The following is a 24,240-nucleotide window of genomic DNA, read 5'->3' as shown; positions in this document are numbered from 1 at the left end:
ACACATACATTCACATTCTACATGATTCATACATTTCCTGGATGTATGTTATAACACAGACACATGAAAGCAAGATTTGGCTGGTTAATAACACCAACAGGAAAGAGGTTGAATATATGCCAACTGCTTATATCACCTGATCCCCTATTGCGTAATTTCAGACCATGCATTCTAGGAGATGGAAAGAAAGAGTTAATCCCCTAAAGCACACAGTCGCTCAGGAACATTCAGGTGTGACTGGTTTTTTTTTTTTTCCATTTCTTCCGAAGGTGCAGTTACACAGCAAGCACCTTAGAAACCTAGAGCTATTGTTAGCATTGGAGGGGTGGTTCTGTTCAGGAAATAACAGACAGGTAATGGCTGCCTCCGCTTCAAGTTGTCCCAAAGAGCTGGTTGAAGACCTGGCAGTTCAGGATCCTGTAGTAAATGGCTCACCAATCTATGAAGAAAAATGTGGGAGTAGAGAATTGAAAAATGAAGGAACCCTTATGGAAAGCAAAGATCCATACCACTGTGAACCAGGCCTGAGAGACTACTTGTCTGAAAACGAATCATCCAAGGATCCTTCACCCAGTATCTTGACAGAAAGTCACCCAGAAGAGAAGGAGAAGGAGGAAGAAGTGCTTTGTGATTTCTGCCTAGCAGAGAAGGTGCAGGCAGTAAAATCCTGCTTGACCTGCATGGTAAATTACTGCCAGGATCACTTGAGGCCTCACCTGGAGAATGTCAAACTACAGAGCCATAAGCTTATGGATCCACTAAAGGAAATTGACATACAGAGCTGCAAGACCCACAAAAGACATCTCAGCTGGTTCTGCCACAGTGACCTAATCTGTATCTGTGAGGAGTGTCTTTCTGATGGACATCAAAACCACCAAGCTGTAATCTGTGGAGTAGCCAGGAAAGAAAAAGAGGTAACGATTCAATATAAGTTTATTGTTAATATGATACGTAGGAGAACTGTCACAGCCTGTTCAGTGCTTGGAAATAAGAGGTCAGAGAGTTCTTACTTTCACACCTAGCCTTTCATAAGGTCATTTGAATGAACATTAGGGACTAGGTCACAGTGAGTTTCCTTATTGTTTCTTGGGTTGTGGCTTAGCAGAACACGTGAATCTAAGTACCGATTTATGCATTTTATGCAGCTTTATGTATAAATCCTACCTCTTTGGCTTATTCCGTGAATCATGCCTTAGCATGCACTTAGGCTTGTTCCTAAATGAACATAAGAGAACTGCGTTATACTGGGATTTCATGAATTTGCAAGTGGGGTATTATGAAATAAAAGCTTCCTAGTGAAAGAGGATTGGGGGTTTTTAATAGGGAGAAATCCTGATGAGCAAAAGGACTTTCCTACTTTCTATGAGAAACTGACTGTCTTGCCAAGCATGACATCTGGAATATTCAGACTACTTATGAAACACCTGGAGTTTGCTTAGTTACTATTGACTCAGGCAATTGGCATTTGACTGATTCTGAGGCACAGTGGAGGAATTCAACTATTTTATGATACTTCTTGGGACTAATACCAAAGATTATAGCCCATTTTATTTCCTGTAGGAGAACACTGGAATTATGTCCACGTCTGGTGGTTCTTGCCCTATCATTATAAATTCTTCCTTTGTACAGAAAAGCTAAAAATGCCCTCAAAAATTGTCAAAACCGAGCACAGCTCTTGGTGACTTCAGAGATACAATTGCGCAATTTTCCTGGCAAAGATATGGGAGTGGTTTGTCATAGCTGCTCCCATGGTTTATTTTTCCCTACCTGAGATACCTGATCCTGGTTAATTTCCAAATTTATAGAAGTTCAGCTCATTTCCCTTTTTGAAAAGCAATTCAGTATTTTTTTCCCTCACCTGGCTATGCATTTCAACTGAGTGCACATTTTTCTTAACAAACCTTTGCATCTCTACATCATTGCAAAAGCAAACAGAGAACAAACTTCCTCACTATCTTGCAAATATGGAGTTTGAAATAATTTCTTCCTGAGGTGTTTTTTCCCCCCTCTGCTCGAACTTGAATTCAGTTTTGAACAAACAAGCAGGTAGCATGTCTCCTTCTCCTATAGGGTGTTCCGTTTTATGTCTCAGTTTCCACAGTGAAACATTTCATGCCTGAAGCATAGATAATATGAAAATAGTTCCAAATGGTTATGAATCATAGCTTAGGTGGAGAAATCAGGCATTTATAGCTGTCATAAATAAACACCTTTTGTTGGTATAAACTTTTTACTACTTTTTCTGTTAATTTTCCTGTTCTGCAGGATAAAATTACTTATACCAGTTATTTCATACTAAGCAGAGTTGTGTAATATTCACTGTTGTTCCTCCACTTTATCATGTCTTAACCTCTCTTCTTTTGCTGTCTTTCACCTTAAGGGAGTAAAACCTGACAGGAAATCCCTTTTTACAATGTCTCAATCCTGTTTGGGACAGACTTTTGTTTCATTTTGATTATGCTTATTTAAAAGTAAATGTAAAAGAATTAAAAGAGCTAAAATGTAGCTACATTGCATTGTGTTGGTTATAAGATGCCACAGAATAATGATCAGTAGGACCTTCAACCTACTATTCTTTTTACGAGCTTCTTGTGTGCAACTGGAAAGGAGCTGTTACTCATACTTAACATATTAGACTGAGTGGATCACAGTGAAATCAACTGGAAGAAAAAAATGGGAGGAATAGACATGAAGAGACTGCAAAGTATTAGAGAACAAATAGGCATCACCTTCTAAATCAATGAGCAGTCAACCAGTTTATTTTTTTAACTGGCTTGCAATGACGGTAGTAGATATGTCTGGTGACATTCTCCAGATAATTACTTTTTTAAACTTGAAGTTTAGGGAGTTTAAAAGGCTGGGTGCCTTAAGCTTTTAAAGGACTTAAAACAAATCTGTTCACCAATTAACTGAATGGGAAAATTCCTGTAATAACATTTATTAATACAGGATTTTGGGATGGCAATACCTTCATTTATATATTTTTTTCAAACATTGATCTGGAATTTGTGTATCATAAATGTGATATTGAGAGCAATGAGATCAGTGTCCCTTCTTTTTCTTTTATCATTCAACAAATAAAATATTTTCTGTAGAAAAGTTATTCCCCAATTGCTATATGGAATGAAAATACAGGGAATGGAAAACTGGACATTTTACAAATGGGATAATAATCAAGGTAAAAAAAAACAGTTTTGGCTCTTCCATTGATAATCTTCATGGCTTATTGAAAATGGAAGAAGGCTAACTTGATCAGCATAATAGGGAGCATTTAAAATCCATTTTCTTCTTCTTTGTAGAGTTTGTCAATACTTTAGATTTTCCTTTGGTCACTGTTTCCGGAAATGTTTTGAAGCAGAAGGACCAATCCTGTTTATTGCATTTTAACTATATTACCTATTTGTGAATAATGTTTATAATTCCAAGTTCTAAGGGCAAACTATAGAATTTAGTTATCATTAACAGACAATTTTAAGGACTGGAACACAATCTTTACTTCAGATTATCCTGCATGGTTTGTCCTGATTAAATTCCACAGAGAAATATTTTTGTGTTCTTTTTAATTAGCTAAATATAAAATAACAAAAAGAAAATTATAAAAGGAGGAAAAAAAACCTGGAAAAGGACAAAAATGTAATATTTACAACATTTATTTATTAATAAATGGAAACTGTGATTCATTACTTTCATGGTTGATGTAAGTTAATCAATTCTGCAAGCCACCAAATAGTTGGAGCCATATGTTTGTGTTTCCAACGTCGAACAATACATCTTTTGATTATGTGTTCATTTTCTCTGTCCAAAAGTCACCTCCCGAGATAAATCTCAAGATTGAGTTAATACATGTACCGTATATACTCGAATATAAGCCGATCCGAGTATAAGCCGAGGTCCCCAATTTTACCCCAAAAACTGGGGTAAACTGGGGACTCGAGTATAAGCCGAGGGTGGGAAATGAGGCACCTACCGGTTGGGGAAACCCTCCCTCCCTCAGCTGAGAAGGCTGGCGGCTCCCCCGCCCCGCCCTCTCACTGCACCGTCCGGTAAAATGTGAAAAAAAGAAAAAAAAAAAACTCGAGTATAAGCCGTATATACTCGAGTATAAGCCGAGGGGCTTTAAAAAAAAACAAAACTCGAGTATAAGCCGTATAGACCCGAGTATAAGCCGAGGGGACGTTTTTCAGCACAAAAAACGTGCTGAAAAACTCGGCTTATACTCGAGTATATACGGTAATTGCTTCTTACCGAAATGGAACAATATATTTAAATCAAGCATTCGTTTCTCTCCATCTCCAAAAACATAAATCGTTATGATCGTTTCAGCAATACTGTTTCTTATTTAAAAAAAAGTGATATGAAAATCTGTTGAAATGTTGGGTTTTTAAAAAATGTCTCTTTTATTCATTTAAATAAAATGTACGAGCAAAAAAGGCAAAAAGAAAACAAGAATACATACATATACTTAAAGGAATTGAGAAAAATAATTAAAAGGTAAAAAACAAAAATGAATAAAAGAGGCATTCTGGTGCTCATTCTCTTTTTTCATCCCCTACTTTTATTCCTCTACCAGACTCTAATTACTGCTTGGATACTTTTCATAGTTTACTTTGGAGATTATTACTCATTTCTGGACCATTGGAATCTCTAACTATCACTGTGTTACAACTCCCAGCTTTGAAGCAAGAATTTAAAGAACTCACTTTCTATTTATGCCATTAATGTATATGGATAGAGCAGGGGTGTCAAACTCAAGCCTGGGGCCCGGATCTGGCCCATGGGGTACTTAGATCTGGCCCACGGGACTACCCTGGAAACAGTGAAGGATCAGCCTGTGGTGCTACTGCCAGTGAAAACAGGCTCCCGAGCTCCGTTTTTGGCTGCCATGGCCTCTTGCAACCCTCTGCCAGTGAAAACAGAGCTGAGGAGGGCTGTACATGGCCCTCCTGAGCTCCGTTTTCATTGGCAAAGGGTTGCAGGAGGCCATGGCAGCCGAAAACGGAGCTTCGGAGCCTGTTTTCACTGGTAGAGTGCTCAAGCCACCACAGGTGCCCCGACAGGAGTGACAACGAGCTGGCCATGCCCACCCTGGCACACCCACCCTGGACCACTGAGTTCAAACACAACCCTGATGTGGCCCTCAATGAAATCGAGTTTGACACCCCTGGGATATCAGAATGACTTTATGATTCTATGATACATCTATGTGTGCACACAGCACTTAAAAGTCATTTTTACTCTGTATTGAAGCAGCAAAGCTGGAGTTTATATCAGGTGCTTCTTTTAGCAGCCATAGAACATTTTGTAATTCAGCAAGTAGTGACATATGCAGTTGCACATATAAAAGAATGTCAGCTGTGATACTTGGTTGCAAAGGATATGAATTGTTTTAATATAAAATTGGTTGTAGTGGCTTATTTTTCCACCTACTGTTGATGGTTTAGTTTTAAGTCACCAATATATGTTAGTTCCTGTTGTCTAATTGCTGGTTTGGATGACAATCCTTTGATTTTGATAAGTATTTCATGATATCAAATAATCTCCTCCTCCTCCTCCTCCTCCTTCCGACCCCATAATCTTTTATGGGGTGGAGTCTGGGCAATTAAATGGAGCTAGCAGAGTGTTCCCTGGCCGGATGCCCTTCCAGTCGCCACATGGTATTGATCAAATAATATGGTTGCAATAACAGTTAATTAAATATGATACTCCAGTAGCAAGGCTTGATCAGGGAGTATCATCAAATTGTAAGTTTTGGATTGCAACAAATTAATTTTAAGGGAATTAATTTATACTCCACCTCAATTCTACTGGATTTTGGACAGTTTTTAAGGAAGTACAACCTCATTCAGAGTGACTAACAGGGATGATGTTTCGTACAGACCAACCACACCCCAGTCTTGTCTACAAGTGTTGGTTTATTACCCATCACTTTATCTAACTTGTCTGGCTCCATACAGAAGCAGTTTTCAGTCTGAATGTTCATGAACAAAAATGAATTCATTCATATTATTATATTATATAGTATTGGAGTAAGATTAAATTACAATTATAAGAAATAACCAAACAACATATTGAGATGAAACCAGAAACATTTTTATTAGGAATACTCCCAGGGTCTTATGAAAAAAAATACGATATTTAATCATCCATATCATCACAGCAGCAAGAATAATATACGCACAGAATTGGAAAAACAATAACATACCAACCGAAGATAACTTGATTGGCTAGAGAAGAGAGCTAAAAGGCAAGGAAAGATCAAATAAGGAAGATATAGGAGTAGAAATGTAACAACAAGTAAAAGGAAACAGAAAAAATGTAATTTGTAGAAATGAAATTGGGTACACTGTTATTTATATGTACATATGTAAATGAATTAATATTAGACTTGTATTTATAAAGGATTCATTGAAATAAGGGAGAAAAAATGGACAAGTAAGAAATGTTTAACCGTTGCAAAATTGTTGGAAAGAAACAATTTTTAAAGATTCTTTTTTGTTTTTTAAAAAATGTTTAATAAAAATTATTATTATAAAAAAATGAACTCATTCATGATTTCAACAGCTGTTATGTGACTTCTCTCCATGTATAAATAAATATCTGGTTTATCTGTCAACAGTGTGAACTTCTTCATCATCAAGAAGAATATGATTGGAAATTGAAGTCAGCTGAAAATGCAATTGTTAAATTGGAGAAGAACTCAGAGTCTATAGTGGTAAGAATTAAAACAGAGCATCTCTGTTCATTAGAGATTCAGCCCTTGGCAATGGTAGAAATGATTGGTATGCTTTAAAAAGTCTTCCCTATACTCATTGCTTGGCAAAAGGTATGCTTGCAGACCAGTGGTGGGTTGCTACCGGTTCTCCCCAGTTCACAAGAACCGGTAGTAAACATTTTGAGTAGTTCGGAGAACCGATAGTAAAAATTCTGCTTGGCCCCACCCCCAATCTATTGCTGCCTCCCGACTCCCAGCTGATCGGCCGGAAGGAAAAAACTCAGGGCTCACTTGACGAAGAAGAGAAAAAAAAAACGCAAGACACCGTCGCTTTAAATTGAGAAGCTAAGAAGCCTCCCAACTGATCGGCTACAATGAAAAAATCAGGACTCACTTCTCAGCCAGGAGATCACTTGGCAAAGAAGAAGCGGCGGGGAAACGCTGTTGCTTTAAATTGACAGAGCTGGAAGCTCTTTTCTGGGTCAGCTGAACAACAAATTGGATAAGTGGAGGAATTCTTATATGGTTCAAAGTTTTTGAAGTTTTGGGATTTGTGCAGCATGGTGCTTTGTGTTTCTAAAAAGGTTTGGGCGATTTCCATTGTGAAGTATCCTGTCTTGAATGAGTTCTTTTCCTGCTTGTAAATGGAGCCGAACTTCCAGCTTCCACCTCTAAGTACCGGTAGCTGTTTTCTGCTTACAAAGTTTCCTTTATGCAGCTGGCAGGAATGTGGAATTCCAGGCAGGTTCCTTGTTAACAGCTTAATTATTTCTTAATTATCTAGTAATATTTTATTTGGGAAATGAAGAAGGGGGAGTTTGATTCCTTCCCAGAACAGATTAATGGGGTGGGGAGGGAATGGGGATTTTGAAGTAACCTTCCCCTGGAGTGGGGAGGGAATGGGGATTTTAGGCTTGCTGTCAAACATCAGCCCTAATATTAATGACTGTTTTGAACAATATGCAGGTTGTATTACATGAATAGCTATTTTATATGTGAAATTATAGGTTCACACTGTCAGGAAGTTTGTCCTTAGTTTTAGGTTGCTTCTCTCTTTGTTGAGTTTCCATCCATTGCTTCTTGTTTTGCCTTCTGGTGCTTTGGAAAATACTTTGCCCCCCACTTTCTTTCTAGCAGCCCCTTAAAGCCCGTTGCCTATCACACTCTTGGGCAAAGCATGTGAGCCATTTCCTCCTTTCAGTGGTCCATGAAAGTGCATCTATAACAGAGGTCTCTAACCTTGGCCACTTTAAGACTTTAAGACAGCAAAGGCTGAGGAATTCTGGGAGTTGAAGTCCACAAGTCCACAAGTCTTAAGCCCACAAGCCCAAGTTTGGAGATCCCTGATCTATAGTATGTAAATAATAAAGTTGAAAAAAGGTGAACAACATTTTTGCAGAACTATAGATATGTTGAGGCTGGGTGTGACAAGGAATGGCTGGGAGGGGAGGGGCCAGGCAAGGTACTCCTTGACGTGAGTGACATTGAGCTGGCCACGCCTACCCAGTCACATGACCATCAAGCCACACCCACTGTCACATGACCATCAAGCCATGCCCACAAAATAAGCCACGCCCACAGAACCGGTAGTAAAAAAATTGAGAACCCATCCCTGTTGCAGACAGGGTGGTTTCTTAATAGATCCAGTTGCCCCACAGATAGGTTGGATATGAATTAGTTTGAAGATTATAGTTGCTGCACCAGAGATTTAGGATAGCCATTCCCTAGATCTCCCAGGGAATATCCATTTGAGTTAGAGTGGTATAGGTTTAGTCTTGCAAAATTCTATTTACATGTTGCAAGCAAATAAAGAACTTTGGCTGGATTGTTCCAGGTCATTCTTGAGCTGGGCATAACACTCTCCAAGGCATTATTAAAAATTACAGTGCTTGCATTCAGGCTTATGTGACAGCCTCGGATGAGACTTCAGTGCTGGTGGTCTCTAAAGACCTCTGTTGACTTCCCTAGAAAATCTGATGAGGATGGGGACATTATTTGAATATTTTCTTGTAGAAAAATAGACCATATTTAAGCACTGTTGTTATATCTTGAACCCTTTAAAAAGAAAACATGGGAATTTTTCATTTACTGTTGAGAACACTAGGCCCACGTGTGCAAAATACAGCTGGTATTTTGGCTGGTTGAGAATGGTCAATTCATGGAGTTTCTTCATTTCAATAATTCCCTTATTTCTGTGCAGACATTTTGAGAGTTGTATGTAGCTACTAATAAAGAAAGCCAAATTAGCATTTAAACTGATTAAACATACTTTCTGAATTATCTGAATTAATTCTTAAAGATTAGAAATTCCCCAAACCTTTAAATTGGTAATAAAAATAGTGAACATAAACTTTGGGTAGGTTTTTTTTTTAAGAGGGGGGATTATTAAACCATTTGAAGATTTCATCTAGTCATTCTTAGTTTTATTTACATAGATTCCCTTTGGATTATTTCTTGTTAAACTAATTTAAGAGTGACCAATGAATTGATTGTCAACTTCTGGAAAGATCTTTAAGCTTCAGAACCCTCTGGCTACTTGGAAGCATTTGAAGGATTTTAAAATATTCATTTACATGTTCAGCCAGAGAGACATCAGTGCAATATACCAGGGACATGTGTTAGATTGTACCAAATCCCAAAATGAATTGTGTGATTTCAATTCTACACGCCAAACTAAGGTTCTCCATCATGTGTGAACAAAAACGAATCAAGACTTTTATGAAATCTTGAAAGCAACTAAACACTTCTGAAGGCTGCAGATAATTACTAGATTCTTTTATCTGCTAATCCAATGGTTATATCATTACAGACTGTTAAACATCCCATAATGTAGTTAATAGATAGCCTTGCATGTGTGATGACAATAGGTAAATATTGTTGTTGTGCCAAATTATAAACAAATCACATTACAGTTTAGCATGACATATGAACCCAGCTAACAGGCTTGAAAAAACACTATTTTTCTTTTCTCCATATAGAAAGTGCCAGGAAAGAAGCTAGTGGGTAGACGAAGAGACGGGGGTGACTAACAGATTTATCTTTTATTTGCACTGATATTTATTAATATAAGGTTATTTATAGGGTTCATCGGGGACTCTCACAGTGTTTTGCACAAAGGAAACTGATTTATATGTCATTCTTTTCTCTGTGCCCTTTTGTAATGCAAGTTTTCATATTTTAAAAACTTGCATTTAGTTTTTCTGGAAGGAATATTTAAGGCTAGTTTCATACTTTACATTCTAAAGTCAACATTAATGACATTTAGCACAAGGATTTTATAGTTACCCTTGCATTGCTTTACAAGATTCATCTGTACAATATCTGCAGTTTTTACTGGAATTTCTCATTAAATTCCTCCACGCGAGGTGAGGAATGAGTGAACCTTTCACCTCCAACTCTATAAAGACTCCTCTAGAGCAATGTTGATGTTTATGCAGTTTGTAAAGTTTATCTCACAGTTTGCACAATCCTTTCTGCAGTCATCGTCTAATGTCACCTAACTGTAATGAAAAACAGAAAACTTATAACAACTTTCTTTGAAAAAAGAAATCAGCATTTGTGGAAATATTTTATTCCTTCAGGAGCCTGCAGTTTAATCCCAATCTTCTAAAAAGGAAAACACAATAGCAACTTTTGGGGATTTCCAGGGTTAGCCAATCGCAAGTACCAAACTTCAATTTTTAAAAATCTGAACCAACTATCCTACTTTATTGTCATTTGTGAGGCATTTAACAGAAAGCTGGGCCCAATAGGTGAAAAGCTGAAGTTTCACCTTTCTGAAGATTTTTTGGGCCTACACATTCTAACCACCCTTCCTGCCATGATATAGTTGCTTGGTAGTTGCAGTGGCAAACATTTGTGTTCCAAGGAATGCTTTTATTTTTCATCTTCCGTCATATTTCCATTGTATGAAAAATAGGGTTGCTAAATCCTGTGTGCCTGACTGGCAAACATAAAGGGGAAAAAAATGATAAAAATATAAATGATGAAAATATATTTCACACTGTCCTTTCCAGGCTCTAGAATTTTGAGGTATGTAAGTAGGGAAACCAGTCCATCCTATCTATTATATTTTTATATATGTATGCAGGTATGCAGGTCTATAAAAACTTTTTACCTGTTAGAGATAAATGGATCACTGTAGCAAACATTTCCTGCTTGCTTCCTTGGTCTACCAGATTCTTCCAGATGCCAACCTTTAACCACATGCAATCCTTCTTGCCTCCTTTTCCTAGTCCTAGGACTTAACTTTTGTCCTCGATTTTTAAAAGCAGAATCTTTTCTTCTACAGAAGAGGACAAACTGGCAGGATATCTTTTTTGCCCAAGCACTAATACAAGCATCCATCCTCAGGAAATGCTGCCAGAAGGAAGCATACTAGGGAAATCTGCAATTTATATGACATGCTGCTAATAGTCTGGAGTAATGTAGGAGAATTTAATGTAGGAAAAGTCTAGCTAAGAAAATAAAGAAGCTGTTTGCCACTAGAAGTTTGGATGGAACAATTCTAGTCAGGCTAAATTTTCCATTGATTGATTTCTTTTGAATAACACTCCATCTTGCAAATTGGATGAAAAACTGGGAAGCCATGTTCAATTGTTTTACTGTATACACTAAGAATATATTAAGAATGCACTAAGACAGAAGCTTGTCATGGCATCCATAAAAAACTGAGCAATGTGAAGTATGTAGTACGATGCTGTGAGACATGTGCAGGTCTGTACACTGGAGAAACAAAGCAACCCCTTCATAAATGCATGGTATTACATACAGGAGGAGAACAAATTCATCAGGACAAGATTCAGCAGTCCATCTACATTTGAAAAACAAAGGTCACTCTTTTGAAGTCCACAATCTGGACAGAGAGGACCACTGGTTTGAAAGAGAGTAATGTTGTGTCTTTGGCTCCCGACCCTGGCCTCTTGGCAGAGAGTGACTCAGAGAGTGAGGGGGAAGAGCCGACAGGGCTTCCCTCTGCAGGAACTTCCTCTCTGGCTCCGCTCCAGGTTCCAGAGGCAGGTCAGGTGGAGGAGATGATGAGGCCTTTTTCTCCCGCACCTTCCCCTTCCCAGGCAACGCCTCAAGTGCTAGCTGCTGACAATCAGTCCTGGTTAAATCCCAGGCATTGCAGAAAGGAGAGGCGGGAACAACAAAAGAAGGGATGGGGCAGGCCTAGAGAGTGCTGAGTCACGGAGCCACACCCCACAGGGTATAAAAGCAGGAGGAACTGCTCTATAGCTTCTTGTGATGGACAAAAACTGACTCTTGGAAACTTTGGCTGCAATATTTTGAGACTAAGAATTTGGCTTCTGGATTTCTGTTTATTTCTGAACTCTTGGTTGCTCCAGCAACGAACTCCAGTTTTTGGCAGGCAATCACAGGTTCGTTGCCTGAACTGATATCTGTCGTAGGAATAAATTGCTGGCAGATATAGTCAGCTCGTGTGTCTTCTTGGTTGTGGTTGGGGGGGGGGACAGAACAGGTAAAGGAGGCCATCTATGTTAAAATTGAACAACCCTCTCTCAACAGAGACACCACCTATCCAGTAGTGGGTTTCAATTTAGTTTACTATCGGTTCTCTCATGGGTGTGTGTGTATTCATACGCAAGCTTGACACTCATGCACATGTGTGATGCTTCTGTGCATGCACAGAAGTGTCCAGGCAGGTGGGCAGAGCCTCCTGCCACCACCGCTACCAGTTCACCTGATCTGGGGTGAACCAGTAGCAACCCACTTATCCCCTGTTTACAACACAGTGCTTTCAGCAGTTCCAAGAATTTATTTATTTATTTATTTATTTAATCGTATTTATATACCGCCCTATCTCCCAAGGGACGAAGGTTTCATACCCATTTGCATTCTGATTCCGATGACCCTGAGGGTACATAAAAGCTCCTAAGTGGCCTCAATGACTCCCACAGAGCTAATGACTGACCTTCAAAGTGCTAACAACCAGATGACTGCAAGAAATATAATCCTTCCATTCCCCACAATTCAGTCAGAACTGAAGAATTGTCAGAACTCCTTCTTGGATGAGAAGTGAAGCATCTTCCAAAAAACAAAAATAACACAGAAAGTCCAGTTGCCTTTTGAAATGACCCTTTGGGTTATTTTGCTGTACAATATATTAGACATTCTGGATCTGGCTGTAGGTTTGCTGTAGAATTCACATTCATTTAGAACAGAAAGGAACAACAGAAACTGGTTAACAAGTAGCAATAAGTATCTGATAATTGGTGTTGTGGATATTGAACATTTTACAATATTCCCACTGTGTTTTCCCGAAAATAAGACCCTGCCTTATATTTTTTTGAACCCTGAAATAAGCACTTGGCCTTATTGCCATGCACTCCAAAGCCCGATTGGGCTTATTATCAGGGGATGTCTTATTTTGGGGGAAACAGGGTATTTCTCTTCAGTTCTGATTTTTTATATAAATGTGTATATGATCAAATCCTCCATGTCTTTTGGTTGTAGAGCAAGCTTACCAAATGACAGAACAAAGATAGCAAACAAATTAGAGTTCAAAGACTGAATTCCTTGCTACTTTCTGAGGTGCTGGAAGCTGTCAGGGATCAGGGCTTCAGGGAGGCAAGTCTTTCCCACTATTTTCCACCGCTTGTGCTTTTCAGTCACTGAATAAGCTTCTTTCTTTACTACAAAGAACATCAAGAGTGATTGCTCTGGAGGACGACTTCCGGTATCCGGCGGCAACGGACATCTGGAGGTGCCTCTCCTGCCTCCAGTGTCCGAATCCGGCCGCCTCCGAGGCCCTTAGGGGCCAGGTGTTCCGAAAAGGACACCTGCCGCACGGACGGCTCGCCAGGGGTCTCCCAGCCGACATACAGGACTGGGGGGACCGATGCTGGCGCGTCCTAGGCTCGGAGGGGTTCGGAGGCCTCAGGCCGCGGCCATTACTTTGGTCGTCGCCTGGGCCGCTGTGCCCGGTGACACCGGGGCTTTGGATTTATAATTGCAGCAGCCTGGTGGCGAACAGGGAACGGAGAAGAATTGAGGAAGGGAGAAGGGAAGGAGATATCGGCAAATGTGGTGGAGTGCTCCGAGTGCGGGGGTTTCTCTCCCTGCGACTGGAAGGAGCACGAATCACTTTGGAGAGAGGAGAACTTAAAATAACAAGATTACCGGTTTTGTGGAGCTCTGGAGAAGAGGTGATGGAGAAATTTAGGAGGGAGGGTTTGAGGCCCCTCCTCTGAGGAACAATGGTGGCGTCCAGCTTCCGCCTTCACTATGAGAATCTTGATGACATCACTTCCCTTGACTTCCTGGTTGACTAACTGTACTCTGGACTCGTTGCTCCTGTGAGTGCCCCTGGTGGATCCGGAGGAAATTACAAGGATACTGTGCTTGCCTGAGGATTTTAAAAATTTTTTAAATGGCAAAGGTCAGAGACCAACTGCTGGAGAAATGGAGAATTTTGGAAAAGTTATCTAATATGGATAAGAAACTGGATGAAATAAGAGCAGAAATTGTGACTATCCAAAAGGATTTAAAGGACACTCAACAAGTCTCAGCAGAAAACAAGCAGAAAGTGGAAGGTCTGGAGGGTGAGATGCGGGCAGTGCAGAAAAGAGAGGAGACGACAGGCAATGCTGTGCTTGGACTACAGATGGATAAAATGTCTTATTTCCTTAGGTTTCAAAATCTGGAAGAAGTGGTCCAAGAAGACTTGAGAGATGTTGTGACTAACTGTTGGGAGAATTTCTTGGGAGAGGTGTTGACTTTATGAATTGGGATGTGGATCGAGTTTATAGAGTTAATTCAAAATATGCACGCACGCATGCAGTTCCTAGAGAGGTTCATGTCAAATTTGTGAGAAGAGGCGAGATGAAATTCTTAGAAAACATAGGAGTGGGGCACTGACTTATAGGGGCAGGGAGATAGCCATTCTGAGGCAGATTCCCAGACAGGTACGTGAAATGAGAAAGAAATATTACTTTTGTCAAGCAAATTGTACCAGAAGGAGTAGGCTTCAGATGGCTGATGCCAGAGGATTGATGATTTTCCGGGAGGGCATTACGAAAAAATTAGTACAATTATGGAGGCTGCGGCCTACGTGGAGGAACACAAAGCCCTCCTGGAATTAGATGACCCAGGAGTTGAAGAAGGGAGGTTATAGACCATGGGAGGAGGCGGCTGCCGCTGTTGCGCCCTGGAGTTGGGTCAGGCTGAACCCAGAGTTCTGAGATCCAAAACTAGGAAGTGACAATGATATTTGGTATTGTGTTGGTTTTCCTTATTCTCCTTTGTATGATATTTTGATTATTCTTGACCCTTCTTTATTGCGTATGTAAGATTGATAAACTTAGCTACTTCGTATCACCTGCTTGCCATATGGCTGTTGTATGTGTTTAAAATTTTGAGTAAAATTCTTATCTTGTATAAGAAAAATGAAAATTTACCATACCTGATATGTATTTGTATAAACCTTTTTTGACCAATAAAAACTTTTTGGAAAAAAAAAAAAAAAAAAAAAAAAAAGAGTGATTGCTCTAAGTTTTCTACTGCAGAGTAAAAGACAATTTATTCTTCCTGCAAAATGGAGGGTGGATTTACTTTGTAATTTAAAAGAACTACTGAGAAACTTTAATTTTGCAGACACAATGGAGAACATCCAAGGGTTGTTATTATAGCCACAGGCTGAAAGTTCTCTTTACTTGCTACAGCAAGTTAGCATTTGATGAGTTATTCTTTATAATAAACCCAAACATAAGATAGGTAAAGGTAAAAGTTCCCCCTGCACATACTTGCTAGTTGTTCCCAACTCTAGGGAGTGGTGCTCATCTCCATTTCTAAGCCAAAGAGCCAGCGCTGTCTGATGACAATTCCGTGGTCATGTGGCCAGCATGACTAAATGGCGAAGACACATGGAATGCTGCTATCTTCCCACCAAGGTGGTCCCTATTTTTCTACTTGTATTTTTACATGCTTTCAAACTGCTAGGTTGTCAGAAGCTGGGGCAAGTAACGGGAGCTCACTCTGTTATCCTGCCCTAGGGATTTGAACAGCCGAACTGTTGACCTTTCTGATCGACAAGCTTAGCGTTTTAGCCACCGTGTCCCCAAGACATAAGATACTATTAGAGTAATAATAGTTTTCTTTCTCATTTAGTGGGATGTTACAAGTGAATTGACATACTATAATGATGGCATGCATAATAGTAAGTTAATACTTGGAAATAGCTGCTGTGTTTACATAGAATAATTTATTCTTGGATGTGGCTCATTTTTTCCCCCTGTCAACCTATCTTATACATCTAAAGAATGTTTGGAGTGGAACATGACTGGAAGGACTGCATGGTTATGGGTACAGCTGTACGGTTTACTGTATGGTCAATTTAAAATGTCAAACAGATCAGTTTAAGGCTTTGCAAAAATGGTGGCTTCTGTTCTTGCAGAATTCAGTATCTGAAGTGAAACTCTTGGTGGAAGAGAAGTTTGAGGAGCTGCTCCAAGCTGTCAAGGCAACCCATGCCATTGTGCTCACTTTTCTGGAGGAGAAAGAGCGTGCTGCAGTTAATCATGCAAATGGAATAAAGACCTACCTTCAGAGCCAACAAGTGACGATGGAGGAATGTAGGAAAAGATTGCAGAAGATGGCCACTCACACTAATGATATCATCTTTCTAAAGGTACCTTAAATAATGATAGCAAAAATGTTTAGATCAGCCTTCAATGACTGTTTGCCTTTCTTGAATATTTTGGGTTTCAACCACCAAAGTTCTCTCACTGAAAGTTATGGGAGCTGAAACCCACATCTGATTTGTACATCATTTGGAAAGGTGGTTTTGGATTAATTTATTTTTTGCCTTTTCACTAATTGGCCTGTATTGATATAATCAGTTATTGGTGTTCACATAAGACATAGCTGCTGCTCTGAATCTATAACTGGCCAATGGGAATAGAAGAGGGGTACACCATGGTGTGGTGTTGTGAACCAAACCTCTTGATTTGAATATTTTCATTGGATGTTGAAATGCAAATATGAAAGGGGGGGGGGGTGTTATATCATGATAACACAATGCACAGGGTTTTTCTTCCTAGCTTTCCTCCCAGCCATTGCCCAAGCAATGTTCTTATGTCTTCTATATATCTGTGCATATTTAGGAATACTGTGAATTCAAGAAGCATCTGGGAGATGATACATTGCCCAGTGTGTATATTGGCTTGAAAGACAAATTATCAGGAATCCAAAAAGTGATCTCTGAATCCACTGAACAGCTTTTACAATTACTACAAATTTCTTATAAAGAAAAATTGCAGAAGTTTGCCAATGATGGTGAGTACCCATCCATCCATCCATCTTTAATTTACATGTTTATTCATGTTGATCAATTTTAAGGCTACTCACTTATCAACAGTTTTGATCCTAACAATTCAATAATTCTTAGTCATACCAAAAAATTATTTCCTTCCTTCCCTCCCTACATCTGTATAGAAGATGCTGGGATAAAAACAACGGTGGCTGCAATTGTTCCATCCAAACATCGCCTGTCGGCTCCAGAACCTCAAAGTAGGAATGACTTCTTAAACTGTAAGTTATTGTCCCATTTTTGGTACAAAATTTGAAAGAATTAAGAAAGCCTTGCAGGATCAGACCAACAATATTGGCTTATCTGAAGACATCTGTGGGAAACTGACAAATAGGAGATACGTACAATTATGCCTTCTCGGAAAATTCAGGGGCACGCTGAACACTGAGCATAATATATAGTTTCTATAAGAGCAGCCATTGATTCATTCTGATCAATTCCCTCTTATGTTTTATTTTCTGCTATCATTTATTGTTATGTTACCTCACTTTGATATATCAAACATAATCATTATAATAAGCAGTAAACACAAGTAATAAGGCTGTGTGAAGCATTTGAAAAGAATAAATCTCAAAGTATATTGATGCAAACAAAACATTCCAACTCAAGGAATCAAGGGAAGCTCAAGGGACCCAGAGGGTTAGCTTTATACAGACATTTGTAGGAATCAGTATTAGAACAAAAATCCTAGGAAAATGTTTTGGAGGAAAGAACATTTTTCTTTGCTTTCTAAAATGGTCAATTAAATTATGTCAAGAACTTTTTAAAAAACTAAATAAATATTAGTATTAGTATTAGTTATTGAATATTGCTTTTTCCAGTACTGAAATATACGGAACTATTACTTAAGCAAGCAATTTATTTATTCCAAGCAAGTATGCAAAAACCATAGTGATTTCACAGACCAAGCCAAGATGTTCTCTAAGTTTCCACCTCTGTCCAATATATTTATTTATTTATTTATTTATTGTTTATATTTATATACCGCCCTATCTCCCAAAGGACTCAGTATGACCGAGAACCAGTGGAAAAATATACTAACCATCATGTGTATTTTAATATTTTTAACCAGCAGATATAGCTACAACCAGGGGTTAAATCCAGCAGGTTCTGACAGATTCTGGAGAATCGGTAGCAGAAATTTTGAGCAGTTCGGAGAACCAGTAGTGAAAATTTTGAGTAGTTCAGAGAACCAGCAAATACCACCTCTGGCTGGCCCCAGGGTGGAGTGGGAATGGAGATTTTGCAATATCCTTCCCCTGCCACGCCCACCAAGCCACGCCCACCAAGCCATGCCCATAGAACCAGTAGTAAAAAAAAATTGGATTTCACCACTGGCTACAACCTAAATATTGTTTGACAAAGGTAAAGAAAAAGTGAGATTCTTCCAAGTTCTATACATTCTAGACAAAATATATCCTGGCCTTACTCCTGTTATAAAATCTAATTAGGTTTTTTAGGTGCAGTATTTAGCGCTCAATTAATTATTTCTAGCTTTTAAAAAAATGTATCTATTTTTTTGTGCAGATGCTTGCCTGCTAACATTTGACCAAGTTACTGCTCATCGCTATTTGAGGCTTTTGGATGACAACCACAGGATCTCCAACACCACGCCCTGGGAGCACCCGTACCCAGATCACCCAGAAAGATTTGCCCACTGGCGCCAAGTCTTGTCCAATCAAAGCTTATATATGGGCCGTTATTACTTTGAAGTCGAGATATTTGGAGCTGGTATTTACATTGGCATGACAAATAAGAGCATTGACAGGAAAGGTTCAGAGAGCAACAGTTGCATCTCAGGGAATAACTTCTCCTGGTGTATTAAATGGAAAGGCAAGGATTTCTCAGCTTGGCATGTTGATGTGGAGACGCCTTTGAAATCCCAGGAATTCAGCAGAATAGGGGTCTACCTAGATTACCCTAGAGGGACACTCTCCTTTTATGGGATCACTGCTGACTCAATGACTGTCTTGCATACTTTTGAATGCAAGTTTAATGAGCCTTTATATCCGGCCTTCTGGCTATCAAAGAAGGAAAACAGCATTCAGATTGTTAGGTTGCGAGAAGCAGCTGAGCAGGATCCAGAAGCTTCTCTTCCTTCCACAGGAGAATCGGTTTCCAGTAGTTTAGAGGCACATGACTAAAGCAATGCACAGTTGAAACTGTTAACTCAGAACCTAGTTATTATCTTTGTTATGCAATCTAGGCAACATTGGTCAGTTGTGGACTCTTTGTAGAAGAATCCTATTGAAAAAGTGTGTTTTATATACTTCAGGTTGCATATTACCTCTGTGAATATTACCTCTCACTGAGAGAGAAAAGAGTTAAACTATAAAAATTTTCCTGTTTTTAAGTGAAAGTATTGAAAATACTTATTTGCAAAACCAACTGCTTTCTGACTGTAAACTTCTAACGGATGCATTCAAAATAAAAACCAAATGGCTGTTAGCATAACACTGCTATTTATTGAAAGAATAAGGACAATTTATCTATATATATACAGTCACTCCTTGCTTAATCCCCCTGTACTGCCTATGCTATAGAAAGTACAAGTCACATGTATTGATCAAATCAGATTTTAGAACAATTGGTGTCCTCAAATCACTTTTGAGAGTAGGGAAATAATTGTATGCATAAAGATAAAAAGAATCGGCACTACCCACAATAGAGGAATGGTTGGTGAAGATGATAGAACTTGCTGAGGTGGCTAAATTAATTTCTTTGATCAGAGAAAAGATACTTATCTATATTTATTACTGATTGGAAACCTATTATGGCCTTTTGTGTAAGGCAGAAAAAAAATGAATGTATGACTTATGTTTTTCATGATTAGATAGAATAAATTATAGAAAGAAGAGGGTCATGTTGTAACCATAGTATATGAAATAAATTTAGAATTGTACTTACTGTAAAGAAGATCAGAAACCACTTCTTTGTATCTTTTTTATATTTATGTTTCCTTTGCTCAATAAGTATATTGTATCCCAATGAATGCACATGTATATTATATCCTATATTGTACTTACAGCAAAAGAGAGAGAATTCAATGTGCATATTTAAGGACCAGTTAACAGTTCAGTTATCCATAGAGCTAGCTCTTTTATTATCTGAACTAGTCAATGTCTATGAAAGTTAAAAATGTCTACCATATCAGCAATAAACTTGTTTTCCTTGAATGTTTAAGGAACAAATCACAGTGACGTCTCTAGGCGCTCTAGCTCAGATGAGTGTTGTTATTTTGATGTTGGGTGCTTAATCTTTCGTGATTATTTACAAAGCTTCATTATTATTTGTCTTCATGCTGTCTTGCTGTATGAGCCTGAAACTTCTAGCACTGCCAGTCAGTATTGTGACACATATGATGTTTGCAACAATTAGGATTGAAGATTCTGGAGGATTATGAGCATATGTCTACAGTAGATCTATCTAGATGTCTACAGCTATGACACAAGCATGGAGGTGGTGCCAGAACAAAACTGCCTGATATTGGGAACACAGCTAAATTCTCCAATAATCATATGACATTTTGATGTGTACATGCAGCAAAGGCGTACAATCAGTGCAGAAGACTATAAAGGAGGCTCTATTTAGAATATCTATTTTGTCTGGTTATAGAAATCTGTTACTAACATGTAATTGTAATTCCATATTACTGCTTCAGATATTTTCAAGGGTCTCTTAATGTTGGAATGACAAGTTGGCACTCGCTATTGATTTTTAAAACCCTCTTAAGCCAGAATGTTTGGTTTCGGTTACTATTTGTTTCTATTCTGACTTAATCAGATTCTGCAAAGTTTCGGATTGGTGAACTGATTAGCTTTTATAAATGGAGTTATTCATTTCCAAGATAGCCTTGTAATGGATACATTTGTGTTGGCTGGATTGTTGATAAGGAGTAACAATGAAGAATGTGTTTAAAAAGTGATAAAAAACAAATGATCTCAGTAAACCTTCAAATTACGAATAATCAAAAAGTTGGGTTTAAACTAACATTTTTATAAATGCTCAAAAGATATTTGTTTAATATGTCACTAAATGAATTGAACGCTGATAATAAATAAATATAATTTTATCTTTAGCTAATTCTTTTTCAGCCCAAGTAGCATTTTAGGAAGATTTAGGAAGGCCTAATAACTCAGTTCTTTCCCACAAGGGGGCAGTGTTGTGCCATAATAATTAGATACACTTGCTTTAATTGCAAACAAAAATGTGAGAAATTTGTATTTCAGTGCCTTAGAAGGCAAATTATGCATGTTCAAATGTACCTTAAAGCTTTTGAATGGATCACAATTTTTTTTCAGGCATGTATTCAGGCTAATAAACTGAAGTTTATTCTAAATATCCGTGCTCAAGAAAAGAACTGGAATTCAAATGATATGGTATGGAGTGACATCTTCCTTTTTAAAATATCTGGCTTATACCAGAAAAGGGCACCTGCATTTCTCTTGAGCCCAGAATGCTTAGGTGGCAGAAACTGCATCTATTTCAGGATAGATCAAATGTGGCTGTAAGAACACCAATCTCAGTTTACAATTGAACTAGGCTGCATCTGCCCTTATTTGTGATGTTTTCTTTGAATGGCTCTGGAAATATTAATTGGGTCAAAATCCAGATGCTAGTTTGGGAGGAAATGGCTGTTTCAGAAAAGCAGCAGTAATGTCCAGGCCCCTTCTAGACACAAAATGGAGTGATCCCTGAAAGCCGTAAGGCCATCTTCTAAATTCCACTGAGGTTCCCACTTTGATTGATTAAGTTGCATTTTCTTATATATTTAAAAGGTTATGAAACTTCAAAAGCACTGAAGAGGATATTTTGAAAAATTTTTACACAGTTATCCAACTTCCCCCTCCAATCAGTTGAGTCCCTGGGGTACATTTCATCTTAAGTGGTTATTCTTATGTAAAATGGTTTTACAATAAATTGGTTTCAGGTATGGCATCAGCTGAGAGTCCAGGGTAGGGGTGGACATTTGGCGATTGACATCCTGAGATCTCTTAAAGCTTTGAGGGACACTACCACACAGGTTGCCAGTTGTGAGATTCTATTCATGAAGTTGAGCTCTAAGGAGCAGTTGGGATTGTTGCTGTTATACCGGCTTCCCTGCTGCGTAGCAACCTCCCTGCCTGAGTTGCTGGACTCTGTGGCTGGGCGTGTGGTGGAGTTTCCAGACATATGGCTTTGGGGGACTTCCGTCTGCTTTCTCTGATGTTATAGTCAGAGGCAGTTCAGGGGTTCATGGCTACAATGACAGCCAAGGGCCAATCTCAGTTTATCCAGAGCCTGACATGGGACAATGGCTGACACCTGATCTGGTTTTTCTGTCCGAACAACGGCAAGTGTTCTGGAGTTGAGAGAACTCCTACGCTGATTACCATGGACTTCTCGGGTGCCACTATCTACTGCAGGGAGGTAGGACCTATGAGACCAATCCATCCTAGGTGACTGATGATCCGCAGGACTTCAGAGTAAGCTGAGGTTATTGTAGCTCCAGTTCAGGGTGCTATTTTCATCCTTAAAGTCCTTCATAGCATGGGGTTAGTTACTTGAGTAACCTCCTCTTCCTGATTGTAAGTGCGCTTCCCATCAGGTCTTGCAGATGAGGTAAATCGCAGGTCCCATCTATGAAGAAGTTACACATGACAGGTCCCAGGAAACAAATCTTTTCTGCTATGGCACCTGCCCTGTGGAACATCACCAATCCTCAAGTGAGGTTAGCCTCATCTCTCCTGAGCTTCCAGAAATCCCTTCATCAGGCACCTTGCAAAGGAATAGTAATTTGATTAGTTTTCTCTGTTGTTTATAATCTGATACTTTCTCTCTCTTCGCCTTTTATAATGTTACATTTTTGTACTTTTGAATGCTTTTAAAATTGTTTACATGGTTGTTTTATGCCACCCAGAATCTATTTGTTTATAACCACATTGCTATGGCCAAATATTGTAGTGGTTGTGATAGCTCAATTATGTAAGCCAGTTAATAAGAAAACTTATTAGTATGATAGGATAAGACTGTGCCTTTTATTCTTCAAGCCATTCTACCACAAATCCCTGGACCTTGTTCACTCCCCTTACACCACACAATGTGTCAAGACCACTTTTCCTTCATCAGCTAATTAAGAAGTGTTTGCCTCTACTCTACATGAACAGCAGAAACTATTAAATCCACCCAGAATCTGGGATGCTCCCCAGCAGCTTGTGAAATGTGAATTCCTCTCCTTATGAGACTTGCCAGATGAATGTTTGGATTGTGAAGACCAAGAATCCAGATAGAGTTTGGTGAAATAGAATGTAGAACAGGGATGCTCTACCCTGGCAACTTTAAGGCTTATGGACTTCAATTCCCAGAATTCCTCATGCTGGCTGGGGAATTCTGAGAGTCCATAAGGCTTAAAGTTGCCAGAGTTGGACACCTGTGCTGTAGTAGTTCAACTGTTTAGAGATGCTTGATGGCAGATTTCCTCATAGGAACTTATCAAATATTTAACTCCACTTTAAGTGATTGCTTCCATTGGTATCACTGCTAACATAGTGTAAGCCGCCCTGAGTCTTTGGAGAAGGGCGGGATATAAATGCAAAAAAAAAAAAAGTTGCCTTTGAGATACTAATTACAGCTCTGAAGAATAAGTGTAAGAATAGGAAGAGTCACATTTCCCCAAATTTCTACTTTGCTGCTATTTTCTGTCTCTTTCTTTATTTTAACTGGGCTACCAAGAAGATCATTTTGAAAGGCTCTATCAAGGCAGGGAATCAGTGGCAGATTCTTTACTTAGACTAGGCTTCTTAACCTGGTGGAAGCCCATCTATCTAGACATACCTTTCAAAATGCCACAGATGACAGATGGGTTTAAGGGCTCAGTAAGCAAGAGCCCTGCTACCCCTCTTTCTTTGAGTGGGGACTTTGAGAGGAAAAAAAAAACCTTTGAAAGTGGCAAAGGGCAATTTTGCTTATGAGAGAGGCAAGCTTTGTCACATATGGACAAGCTGTTAGGGAAATGTAACACAATCTTATTTGGCTATTCAGCAGCTTTAATTCCTGTCATGGCAATTTGCCAATCCCAGGCACCCAGCATTGCCTTAAATAGAATACATGTCTACTTTTGCTCCCGGTATGTATGCATTAGCCTGACCATACTATACTCCTTCAAGGTGATTTATTTCTCTTCTATATATTTAGGGGAAACAACCTGCAAAAATTGGCA

General features: G+C 38.9%; 1 protein-coding gene across 2 annotated transcripts; it reads left to right on the top strand.

Moving 5' to 3' along the window:
• The first annotated feature begins 261 nt into the window (after nt 1-261).
• Nucleotides 262-21,356, top strand: TRIM16 (tripartite motif containing 16). 2 transcript variants are annotated; one of them, XM_058168125.1, is made up of 6 exons: nt 262-914; nt 6,617-6,712; nt 16,128-16,361; nt 16,837-17,008; nt 17,171-17,263; nt 18,570-21,356. In XM_058168125.1, exons 1-6 carry the CDS (start codon nt 357-359, stop codon nt 19,184-19,186), a joined length of 1,770 nt encoding a protein of 589 aa, XP_058024108.1. In that variant the 5' UTR covers nt 262-356; the 3' UTR covers nt 19,187-21,356. The 2 variants fall into 2 exon arrangements, with proteins under 2 accessions (XP_058024108.1, XP_058024107.1); XM_058168124.1 differs by having other exon boundaries at nt 17,168-17,263; nt 18,570-21,354.
• Nucleotides 21,357-24,240: the final 2,884 nt, after the last annotated feature.

The sequence above is a fragment of the Ahaetulla prasina genome, chromosome 2 (assembly GCF_028640845.1).
Source record: "Ahaetulla prasina isolate Xishuangbanna chromosome 2, ASM2864084v1, whole genome shotgun sequence".
Lineage (NCBI taxonomy): Eukaryota > Metazoa > Chordata > Lepidosauria > Squamata > Colubridae > Ahaetulla > Ahaetulla prasina.
Note: the sequence above shows the minus strand (reverse complement) of the source record. Positions and strands in the feature narration are given on the sequence as shown.

Bases quoted from the DNA above. Each gene is read 5' to 3' on its own strand.
- TRIM16 (XM_058168124.1), top strand. From the start codon at position 357: ATGGCTGCCTCCGCTTCAAGTTGTCCCAAAGAGCTGGTTGAAGACCTG. The intron at 915-6,616 runs GTAACGATTCAA...ATCTGTCAACAG, and splicing joins TAGCCAGGAAAGAAAAAGAG to TGTGAACTTCTTCATCATCA. The intron at 17,264-18,569 runs GTAAGTTATTGT...TTTTTTGTGCAG, and splicing joins TAGGAATGACTTCTTAAACT to ATGCTTGCCTGCTAACATTT.